The following is a 12407-nucleotide window of genomic DNA, read 5'->3' on the forward strand; positions in this document are numbered from 1 at the left end:
AGAGATTTCATTATTTAAAGTGGCCAGTGATTTCATCACAACACAGTGATGATGCTGATGGCTAGACGAATTCCTGTTCTGTAAGGAATTAGTAGGGAATCCTACAGGCCGGTTTGTTTTCGGTAATGGGGCCCACGTATGGGCGGGGCCTAGGGATGGACGGGGCCTAGGGATGGACGGGGCCTAGGGATGGACTGGGCCTAGGGATGGACAGGGCCTAGGGATGGACGGGGCCTAGGGATGGACGGGGATCAGGGATGGACGGGGCCTAGGGATGGTTGGGGCCTAGGGATGGACGGGGCCTAGGGATGGACTGGGATCAGGGATGGATGGGGCCTAGGGATGGACGGGGCCTAGGGATGGACTGGGCCTAGGGATGGACTGGGATCAGGGATAGATGGGGCCTAGGGATGGACAGGGCCTAGGGATGGACGGGGCCTAGGGATGGTCGGGGCCTAGGGATGGACAGGGCCTAGGGATGGACTGGGATCAGGGATGGACGGGGCCTAGGGATGGACGGGGCCTAGGGATGGATGGGGCCTAGGGATGAACGGGGCCCAGGGATGGACGGGGCCTAGGGATGGACAGGGCCCAGGGATGGACTGGGATCAGGGATGGACGGGGCCTAGGGATGGACGGGGCCTAGGGATGGACAGGGCCCAGGGATGGACTGGGATCAGGGATGGACGGGACCTAGGGATGTACGGGGCCTAGGGATGGACTGGGATCAGGGATGGACGGGGCCTAGGGATGGACGGGGCCCAGGGATGGACTGGGATCAGGGATGGATGGGGCCTAGGGATGGACGGCGCCTAGGGATGGACGGGGCCCAGGGATGGACTGGGATCAGGGATGGATGGGGCCTAGGGATGGACGGGGCCTAGGGATGGACAGGGCCCAGGGAAGGACTGGGATCAGGGATGGATGGGGCCTAGGGATGGACGGGGCCTAGGGATGGACGGGGCCTAGGGATGGACGGGATCGAGGATGGACGGGGCCAGGAATGGACGGGGCCTAGGGATGGACGGGGCCTAGGGATGGACGGGGCCAGGGATGGACGGGGCCCAGGGATGGACGGGGCCCAGGGATGGACGGGGCCCAGGGATGGACTGGGAATATATATATATTCTATTTACTTTTCCACCATGGCCTTTTTTTGCCTTTACCTCCCTTATCTCACCTCATTTGCTCACATCGTATATAGACTTGTTTCTATTGTATTATTGACTGTATGTTTGTTTACTCCATGTGTAACTCTGTGTTGTTGTTTGTGTCGAACTGCTTTGCTTTATCTTGGCCAGGTCGCAATTGTAAATGAGAACTTGTTCTCAACTTGCCTACCTGGTTAAATAAAGGTGAAATAAATAAATAAATAAACAAATAAATAAATAAATAAAATTGTCCAGAACTGCCCAATGGCCAGTCTATTTTTGGTAGGGGCCCTGTACCATGACGTTAATGACTCCTATTGGTTGTGTAGTATAGCGGGGTGGATGAAGACGTGCTGGGTGAAGGAAAGTCATTATTAACAGGATACATACTTTGATACTCACCCACATATCTGACGTGGAAGCCCTTCCTGTTGGTGCCGTGGTCAGACGACCAGCGCAGAAGCAACTGATGACCAGAGGTCGTGAGGTTAAAGGGCGTGGTGATGTCACCGCTGAGGGATGCCAGGCTCTGGCTGTAGATGTTAGGACCTGTTAGGACAGAGACACGGAGAGATGTTAGGAATGGTTAGGACAGAGAGATGTTAGGACATGTTAGGACAGAGACCCAGAGAGATGTTAGGACATGTTAGGAGAGAGAGATGTTAGGACCTGTTAGGACAGAGACACAGAGAGATGTTAGGACCTGTTAGGACAGAGACACGGAGAGATGCTAGGACCTGTTAGGACAGAGACACAGAGAGACATTAGGACCTGTTAGGACAGAGACACGGAGAGATGTTAGGACCTGTTAGGACAGAGACACGTAGAGATGTTAGGACATGTTAGGACAGAGAGATGTTAGGACATGTTAAGACAGAGACACAGAGATATGTTAGGACCTGTTAAGACAGAGACACAGAGAGATGTTAGGACCTGTTATGACAGAGACACAGAGAGATGTTAGGACCTGTTAGGACAGAGACACAGAGAGATGTTAGGACCTGTTAGGACCTGTTAGGACAGAGACACAGAGAGATGTTAGGACCTGTTAGGACAGAGACACAGATAGATATTAGGACCTGTTAGGACAGAGACAAAGAGACCTGTTAGGACAGAGACACAGAGAGATGTTAGGACCTGTTAGGACAGAGACACAGAGAGATGTTAGGACCTGTTAGGACAGAGACACAGATAGATGTTAGGACATGTTGGGACAGAGACACAGAGAGATGTTAGGACCTGTTAGGACAGAAACACAGAGAGATGCTAGGACCTGTTGGGACCTGTAAGGACCTGTTAGGACAGAGACACAGAGAGATGTTAGGACCTGTTAGGACAGAGACACAGAGAGATGTTAGGACCTGTTAGGACAGAGACACAGAGTGACACAGACAAATGCAGAGGGAGGAGAATTGAGTGTATAAAATAATGGTGTTTCAGGTGAATGTTCTGTTAGGACAGAGACACAGAGAGATGTTAATGGTGTTTCAGGTGAATGTTCTGTTAGGACAGAGACACAGAGAGATGTTAATGGTGTTTCAGGTGAATGTTCTGTTAGGACAGAGACACAGAGAGATGTTAATGGTGTTTCGGGTGAATGTTCTGTTAGGACAGAGACACAGAGAGATGTTAGGACCTGTTAGGACCTGTTAGGACAGAGACACAGAGAGATGTTAATGCTGTTTCAGGTGAATGTTCTGTTAGGACAGAGACACAGAGAGATGTTAGGACCTGTTAGGACAGAGACACAGAGAGATGTTAATGCTGTTTCAGGTGAATGTTCTGGCTCCACAAACACAGAAAAGCACACAGTGTGACATCATCAGAGGTCAGATAGTTAATAGGTGGAACATTCCCTCCAAGTGTGTACTGTATAACATGTACTGTATAACATGTACTATAATACATGTACTGTATAACATGTACTATAATACATGTACTGTATAACATGTACTGTATAACATGTACTGTATAACATATAGTATATTACATGTACTGTATAACATGTACTGTATAACATATACTATAATACATGTACTGTATAACATGTACTGTATAACATGTACTATAATACATGTACTGTATAACATGTACTGTATAACATGTACTGTATAACATATACTATAATACATGTACTGTATAACATGTACTGTATAACATATACTATAATACATGTACTGTATAACATGTACTGTATAACATGTACTGTATAACATATACTATAATACATGTACTGTATAACATATACTATAATACATGTACTGTATAACATATACTATAATACATGTACTGTATAACATGTACTGTATAACATGTACTGTATAACATATACTATAATACATGTACTGTATAACATGTACTGTATAACATGTACTGTATAACATGTACTGTATAACATGTACTATAATACATGTACTGTATAACATGTACTGTATAACATGTACTGTATAACATGTACTGTATAACATGTACTATAATACATGTACTGTATAACATGTACTATAATACATGTACTGTATAACATGTACTGTATAACATGTACTGTATAACATATACTATAATACATGTACTGTATAACATGTACTGTATAACATGTACTATAATACATGTACTGTATAACATGTACTATAATACATGTACTGTATAACATGTACTGTATAACATGTACTGTATAACATATACTATAATACATGTACTGTATAACATGTACTGTATAACATGTACTGTATAACATGTACTATAATACATGTACTGTATAACATGTACTGTATAACATGTACTGTATAACATGTACTGTATAACATATACTATAATACATGTACTGTATAACATGTACTGTATAACATGTACTGTATAACATATACTATAATACATGTACTGTATAACATGTACTGTATAACATACTATAATACATGTACTGTATAACATGTACTGTATAACATATACTATAATACATGTACTGTATAACATATACTATAATACATGTACTGTATAACATATACTATAATACATGTACTGTATAACATATACTATAATACATGTACTGTATAACATGTACTGTATAACATGTACTGTATAACATATACTATAATACATGTACTGTATAACATGTACTGTATAACATGTACTGTATAACATATACTATAATACATGTACTGTATAACATATACTATAATACATGTACTGTATAACATATACTATAATACATGTACTGTATAACATGTACTGTATAACATGTACTGTATAACATATACTATAATACATGTACTGTATAACATGTCCTGTGTAGTGTATTACATGTACTGTATAACATGTCCTGTGTAGTGTATTACATGTACTGTATAACATGTACTGTGTAGTGTATTACATGTACTGTATAACATGTACTGTGTAGTGTATTACATGTACTGTATAACATGTACTGTGCAGTGTATTACATGTACTGTGTAACCACACTTGTTGGCTGGTTAGCTCCTCTGTGTAGTGTATTACATGTACTGTGTAGTGTATTACATGTACTGTATAACATGTACTGTGTAGTGTATTACATGTACTGTGTAGTGTATTACATGTACTGTGTAGTGTATTACATGTAATGTGTAACCACACTTGTTGGCTGGTTAGCTCCTCTATTGGAATTCAAAGCGTGATTCGTTGTATTGGTTCGACCTTGCAGTGCAGTTTATTCATCTTTAAGTAGTCAATTACACTAGCAAATAGCCATATTGCTTTGACTCAGACCTCAATAAAGTAGGGTTGACTCAATTTTACAATCTTCGTGAATAATGTTCCCTCTAAACGTCGCGCTTGCCCGGCGGTGCGCCCTCCTGCAGGACTGATGCGCAGAAGCAAAGCCAGTCGGGACAGAGATCCAACTTCGCTGAGTTCGCCCAACTAGTTTACACTATAAATTGTAGATCAACGTGTTTTTATTTATTTTTTAGGAATCAGCATTATATCAGCCCATTTTCAATGTAACAAACCAAACCAAATCTAACTTTGCAAGATTGAGCCTGGGATTTAGTTGTAGGCAGAGCCAGAGAGCAACGGACTAGAAGGATATTGGGGAGAGGTCTTTCAATCACCGGGCGAGTGTCTGCTCTTTTCAGATCAGAGCGCAGAGCGGCGTCCTAACATGTCCTAACATGTCCTAACATCTCTCTATGTAGATAGTCTTTGTTATTTAGCGAGTTGTTAGCCCAGTTATAGAGAAGTATCGGTCAACAATGGGGAGTTACTGCTTCCTACAAGAACACAAAACGTGTCGGCTACATTACATGCTGTCGGTGAAAAGCCAGTCAGGTAAAAACAAAATTAAAGGGACTGTATTGTATTTTGAGACAGGCTTGAATGTGCAAATAAACCAATAGTCAGAGGGGTACAGTGTCTAATTCCTGTATGGTGATAATAATAATATATATATATATATTTTTTTTTAAGTGGTTTCTTGCATCATATAACACAATCCAATGCAATTTACATGCACCTATTTAGCCCATGGTCTTACAGACGAATACATAAAATCATGAATTAATGTCAAAGTCCTTCACAATGTAAAAACGTTTTTAGAAGTATCATACATTGTAGGCCGGCACTGAACACTGCATGTAGGTTACTGTGGGCTGGCACTGAACACTGCATGTAGGTTACTGTGGGCTGGCACTGAACACTGCATGTAGGTTACTGTGGGCTGGCACTGAACACTGCATGTAGGTTACTGTGGGCTGGCACTGAACACTGCATGTAGGTTACTGTGGGCTGGCACTGAACACTGCATGTAGGTTACTGTGGGCTGGTACTGAACACTGCATGTAGGTTACTGTGGGCTGGTACTGAACACTGCATGTAGGTTACTGTGGGCTGGCACTGAACACCGCAATGTAGGTTACTGTGGGCTGGCACTGAACACCGCAATGTAGGTTACTGTGGGCTGGCACTGAACACCGCAATGTAGGTTACTGTGGGCTGGCACTGAACACTGCATGTAGGTTACTGTAGGCTGGCACTGAACACTGCATGTAGGTTACTGTAGGCTGGCACTGAACACTGCATGTAGGTTACTGTGGGCTGGCACTGAACACCGCAATGTAGGTTACTGTGGGCTGGCACTGAACACTGCATGTAGGTTACTGAAGGCTGGCACTGAACACTGCATGTAGGTTACTGTAGGCTGGCACTGAACACTGCATGTAGGTTACTGTGGGCTGGCACTGAACACTGCATGTAGGTTACTGTGGGCTGGCACTGAACACTGCATGTAGGTTACTGTGGGCTGGCACTGAACACCGCAATGTAGGTTACTGTGGGCTGGCACTGAACACTGCAATGTAGGTTACTGTGGGCTGGCACTGAACACTGCATGTAGGTTACTGTGGGCTGGCACTGAACACTGCATGTAGGTTACTGTGGGCTGGCACTGAACACTGCATGTAGGTTACTGTGGGCTGGCACTGAACACTGCATGTAGGTTACTGTGGGCTGGAACTGAACACTGCATGTAGGTTACTGTGGGCTGGCACTGAACACTGCATGTAGGTTACTGTGGGCTGGCACTGAACACCGCAATGTAGGTTACTGTGGGCTGGCACTGAACACCGCAATGTAGGTTACTGTGGGCTGGCACTGAACACCGCAATGTAGGTTACTGTGGGCTGGCACTGAACACTGCATGTAGGTTACTGTAGGCTGGCACTGAACACTGCATGTAGGTTACTGTAGGCTGGCACTGAACACTGCATGTAGGTTACTGTAGGCTGGCACTGAACACTGCATGTAGGTTACTGTGGGCTGGCACTGAACACCGCATGTAGGTTACTGTGGGCTGGCACTGAACACTGCATGTAGGTTACTGTGGGCTGGCACTGAACACTGCATGTAGGTTACTGTGGGCTGGCACTGAACACCGCAATGTAGGTTACTGTGGGCTGGCACTGAACACTGCAATGTAGGTTACTGTGGGCTGGCACTGAACACTGCATGTAGGTTACTGTGGGCTGGCACTGAACACCGCATGTAGGTTACTGTGGGCTGGCACTGAACACCACATGTAGGTTACTGTGGGCTGGCACTGAACACTGCATGTAGGTTACTGTGGGCTGGCACTGAACACTGCATGTAGGTTACTGTGGGCTGGCACTGAACACTGCATGTAGGTTACTGTGGGCTGGTACTGAACACTGCATGTAGGTTACTGTGGGCTGGCACTGAACACCGCAATGTAGGTTACTGTGGGCTGGCACTGAACACCGCAATGTAGGTTACTGTGGGCTGGCACTGAACACCGCAATGTAGGTTACTGTGGGCTGGCACTGAACACTGCATGTAGGTTACTGTAGGCTGGCACTGAACACTGCATGTAGGTTACTGTAGGCTGGCACTGAACACTGCATGTAGGTTACTGTAGGCTGGCACTGAACACTGCATGTAGGTTACTGTGGGCTGGCACTGAACACCGCATGTAGGTTACTGTGGGCTGGCACTGAACACCGCATGTAGGTTACTGTGGGCTGGCACTGAACACTGCATGTAGGTTACTGTGGGCTGGCACTGAACACTGCATGTAGGTTACTGTGGGCTGGCACTGAACACCGCATGTAGGTTACTGTGGGCTGGCACTGAACACCGCATGTAGGTTACTGTGGGCTGGCACTGAACACTGCATGTAGGTTACTGTGGGCTGGCACTGAACACTGCATGTAGGTTACTGTGGGCTGGCACTGAACACCGCAATGTAGGTTACTGTGGGCTGGCACTGAACACCGCAATGTAGGTTACTGTGGGCTGGCACTGAACACTGCATGTAGGTTACTGTGGGCTGGCACTGAACACCGCATGTAGGTTACTGTGGGCTGGCACTGAACACCACATGTAGGTTACTGTGGGCTGGCACTGAACACTGCATGTAGGTTACTGTGGGCTGGCACTGAACACTGCATGTAGGTTACTGTGGGCTGGCACTGAACACTGCATGTAGGTTACTGTGGGCTGGCACTGAACACTGCATGTAGGTTACTGTGGGCTGGTACTGAACACTGCATGTAGGTTACTGTGGGCTATATTATAGATATCAAAAGCTATTTCCATGTGAAATTGTTGCACAACATTCTCACGACTTTCAAGTTTCCACTCACAATAAATGTATTATTATTATCATTAGTTATTATTGTATATTTTGTCGGGTAAACACTCCAAACAACCTATCAGAAGCGTCCGTATGGTCCTAAAGCAAACTGATGCCTTGTTTTGTTTCAATGATAAAACTGGAAGGGACAAATTTCTGTCATAGTTTACTTAGGTAAAGTAATGGTGGTAAGAAGGGTGCTTGGAAGGGTGCTTGGAAGGGTGCTTGGAGTAAGGTCTGAGTTTAAAAAAGTACAATTAATGGCTGAGGGATTCATTATCTAAAGCTTTCACATGACAGATCAAATCTGTGGTCATTTTTGCAAATTATCCTGCGATGAGAGATGTGAAGAGAGAGGATTAACTGCGATACTCAAAGTGACGTTGATAAATGTCCCACCGTCAAATATCTCCAGGATGTCAAACTCCTTCTCTGTCTGGAAGAGCTGGAAGTGGAGGGTGACGTTGTAGCCCTTCTCTACGTTGATGAGCCAGGAACACGTCTGGAGGTTGTGGTAGCTGTCTGGGTAGCCGGGACTCAGGATCACCCCCGTGGAGTCGAAGCGGACCTCGTTAGCAGGACATTGTACTGTGGGTGGAAAGAGGACAGAGAGTGACAGAGTGATGTGAGAGGACAGAGTGATATTAGAGGACAGAGTGATGTTAGAGGACAGAGTGATGTTAGAGGACAGAGTGATGTTAGAGGACAGAGAGGACAGAGTGATGTTAGAGGACATAGTGATGTTAGAGGACAGAGTGATGTTAGAGGACAGAGTGATGTTAGAGGACAGAGTGATGTTAGAGGACAGAGTGATGTTAGAGAACAGAGAGGACAGAGTGATGTTAGAGGACAGAGTGATGTTAGAGGACAGAGTGATGTTAGAGGTCAGAGAGGACAGAGTGATGTTAGAGGACAGAGTGATGTTAGAGGACAGAGTGATGTTAGAGGACAGAGTGATGTTAGAGGACAGAGTGATGTTAGAGGTCAGAGAGGACAGAGTGATGTTAGAGGACAGAGTGATGTTAGAGGTCAGAGAGGACAGAGTGATGTTAGAGGACAGAGTGATGTTAGAGGTCAGAGAGGACAGAGTGATGTTAGAGGACAGAGAGGACAGAGTGATGTGAGCCCTGGGGCTGGGGCTGTGGCTGGGGCTGGGGCTGTCACTGGGGCTGTGACTGGGACTGGGGCTGTGACTGTGGCTGGGGTTGTGGCTGGGGCTGGGGCTGTGACTGTGACTGTGACTGGGGCTGGGGCTGTGGCTGGGGCTGGGGCTGGGGCTGTGTCTGGGGCTGGGGCTGTGACTGGGGCTGGGGCTGTGGCTGGGGCTGGGGCTGTCACTGGGGCTGTGACTGGGACTGGGGCTGTGACTGTGGCTGGGGTTGTGGCTGGGGCTGGGGCTGTGTCTGGGGCTGGGGCTGTGACTGGGGCTGTGACTGTGACTGTGGGTGTGGGTGTGGGTGTGACAGAGCCTCAGGGTACAGAGTACTGGTTCACTGTGTTAAAGCTTTGTCCCTTGGTAGCACTACAAAATAAAATCTGTTTATGCAGGGCCTTGCGAAAGTATTCGGCCCCCTTGAACTTTGCGACCTTTTGCCACATTTCAGGCTTCAAACATAAAGATATAAAACTGTATTTTTTTGTGAAGAATCAACAACAAGTGGGACACAATCATGAAGTGGAACGACATTTATTGGATATTTCAAACTGTTTTAACAAATCAAAAACTGAAAAATTGGGCGTGCAAAATCATGGCCCTTAAGTTAATACTTTGTAGCGCCACCTTTTGCTGCGATTAAAGCTGTAAGTCGCTTGGGGTATGTCTCTATCAGTTTTGCACATCGAGAGACTGACATTCTTTCCCATTCCTCCTTGCAAAACAGCTCGAGCTCAGTGAGGTTGGATGGAGAGCATTTGTGAACAGCAGTTTTCAGTTCTTTCCACAGATTCTCGATTGGATTCAGGTCTGGACTTTGACTTGGCCATTCTAACACCTGGATATGTTTATTTTTGAACCATTCCATTGTAGATTTTGCTTTATGTTTTGGATCATTGTCTTGTTGGAAGACAAATCTCCGTCCCAGTCTCAGGTCTTTTGCAGACTCCATCAGGTTTTCTTCCAGAATGGTCCTGTATTTGGCTCCATCCATCTTCCCATCAATTTTAACCATCTTCCCTGTCCCTGCTGAAGAAAAGCAGGCCCAAACCATGATGCTGCCACCACCATGTTTGACAGTGGGGATGGTGTGTTCAGCTGTGTTGCTTTTACGCCAAACATAACGTTTTGCATTGTTGCCAAAAAGTTCAATTTTGGTTTCATCTGACCAGAGCACCTTCTTCCACATGTTTGGTGTGTCTCCCAGGTGGCTTGTGGCAAACTTTAAACAACACTTTTTATGGATATCTTTAAGAAATGGCTTTCTTCTTGCCACTCTTCCATAAAGGCCAGATTTGTGCAATATACGACTGATTGTTGTCCTATGGACAGAGTCTCCCACCTCAGCTGTAGATCTCTGCAGTTCATCCAGAGTGATCATGGGCCTCTTGGCTGCATCTCTGATCAGTCTTCTCCTTGTATGAGATGAAAGTTTAGAGGGACGGCCAGGTCTTGGTAGATTTGCAGTGGTCTGATACTCCTTCCATTTCAATATTATCGCTTGCACAGTGCTCCTTGGGATGTTTAAAGCTTGGGAAATCTTTTTGTATCCAAATCCGGCTTTAAACTTCTTCACAACAGTATCTCGGACCTGCCTGGTGTGTTCCTTGTTCTTCATGATGCTCTCTGCGCTTTTAACGGACCTCTGAGACTATCACAGTGCAGGTGCATTTATACGGAGACTTGATTACACACAGGTGGATTGTATTTATCATCATTAGTCATTTAGGTCAACATTGGATCATTCAGAGATCCTCACTGAACTTCTGGAGAGAGTTTGCTGCACTGAAAGTAAAGGGGCTGAATAATTTTGCACGCCCAATTTTTCAGTTTTTGATTTGTTAAAAAAGTTTGAAATATCCAATAAATGTCGTTCCACTTCATGATTATGTCCCACTTGTTGTTGATTCTTCACAAAAAAATACAGTTTTATATCTTTATGTTTGAAGCCTGAAATGTGGCAAAAGGTCGCAAAGTTCAAGGGGGGCGAATACTTTCGCAAGGCACTGTATATCATCTCCTTTCAGTACTGGAGACAGATACCTTCTGATGGTTACTGTTTATATCATCTCCTTTCTCAGTACTGGAGACAGATACCTTCTGATGGTTACTGTTTATATCATCTCCTTTCTCAGTACTGGAGACAGATACCTTCTGATGGTTACTGTTTATATCATCTCCTTTCTCAGTACTGGAGACAGATACCTTCTGATGGTTACTGTTTATATCATCTCCTTTCTCAGTACTGGAGACAGATACCTTCTGATGGTTACTGTTTATATCATCTCCTTTCTCAGTACTGGAGACAGATACCTTCTGATGGTTACTGTTTATATCATCTCCTTTCTCAGTACTGGAGACAGATACCTTCTGATGGTTACTGTTTATATCATCTCCTTTCTCAGTACTGGAGACAGATACCTTCTGATGGTTACTGTTTATATCATCTCCTTTCTCAGTACTGGAGACAGATACCTTCTGATGGTTACTGTTTATATCATCTCCTTTCTCAGTACTGGAGACAGATACCTTCTGATGGTTACTGTTTATATCATCTCCTTTCTCAGTACAGGAGACAGATACCTTCTGATGGTAAAATGATGGTGACTATATACATCAGCACCTTTCTCAGTACTGAAGACAGATACCTTCTGATGGTAAAATGATGGTGACTATATACATCAGCACCTTTCTCAGTACTGAAGAGTGGCATGTCTGATTTAACGACAACACTCTCGAACCATATTGTTATTCTGACAACTAGCTTTCTTTCTTCAGGCCATTTTTTTAAAGAGGTAAGGTAATAGAACAGAAAGGTTAACGTGGCCAACAAAATGTGAAATGTTCAGGCAACAAAAAAATGAGCAGGAAAACATTTGAAGCTGATATCAACGAACAGAATGTAAAAAAAACGACAGGTTTAAAAAAAAAAACAAAGATAGATTACGTCGACAGAGAGCTCAATATTTTCCCCGACTCTATA

At 44.7% G+C, this 12407-nt stretch overlaps 1 protein-coding gene and 1 pseudogene across 1 annotated transcript in view; both read right to left on the reverse strand.

The window, feature by feature from the left end:
• Nucleotides 1-12407, reverse strand: part of LOC139393681 (CUB and sushi domain-containing protein 3-like) — a gene marked incomplete at its 5' end in the record, with an annotated part of 562572 nt that overhangs the window by 145811 nt on the left and 404354 nt on the right. Inside the window, 2 exons of the mRNA XM_071142025.1 lie at nt 1554-1700; nt 8671-8859. Of these exons, the coding sequence (XP_070998126.1) occupies nt 1554-1700; nt 8671-8859 (336 nt within the window). The remainder of the gene's footprint in view (nt 1-1553; nt 1701-8670; nt 8860-12407) is intronic.
• On the reverse strand, nt 2418-5792 carry LOC139393683 (dynein heavy chain-like; annotated as a pseudogene).

This window comes from Oncorhynchus clarkii, unplaced genomic scaffold (genome assembly GCF_045791955.1).
Source record: "Oncorhynchus clarkii lewisi isolate Uvic-CL-2024 unplaced genomic scaffold, UVic_Ocla_1.0 unplaced_contig_214_pilon_pilon, whole genome shotgun sequence".
Taxonomy (NCBI): domain Eukaryota; kingdom Metazoa; phylum Chordata; class Actinopteri; order Salmoniformes; family Salmonidae; genus Oncorhynchus; species Oncorhynchus clarkii.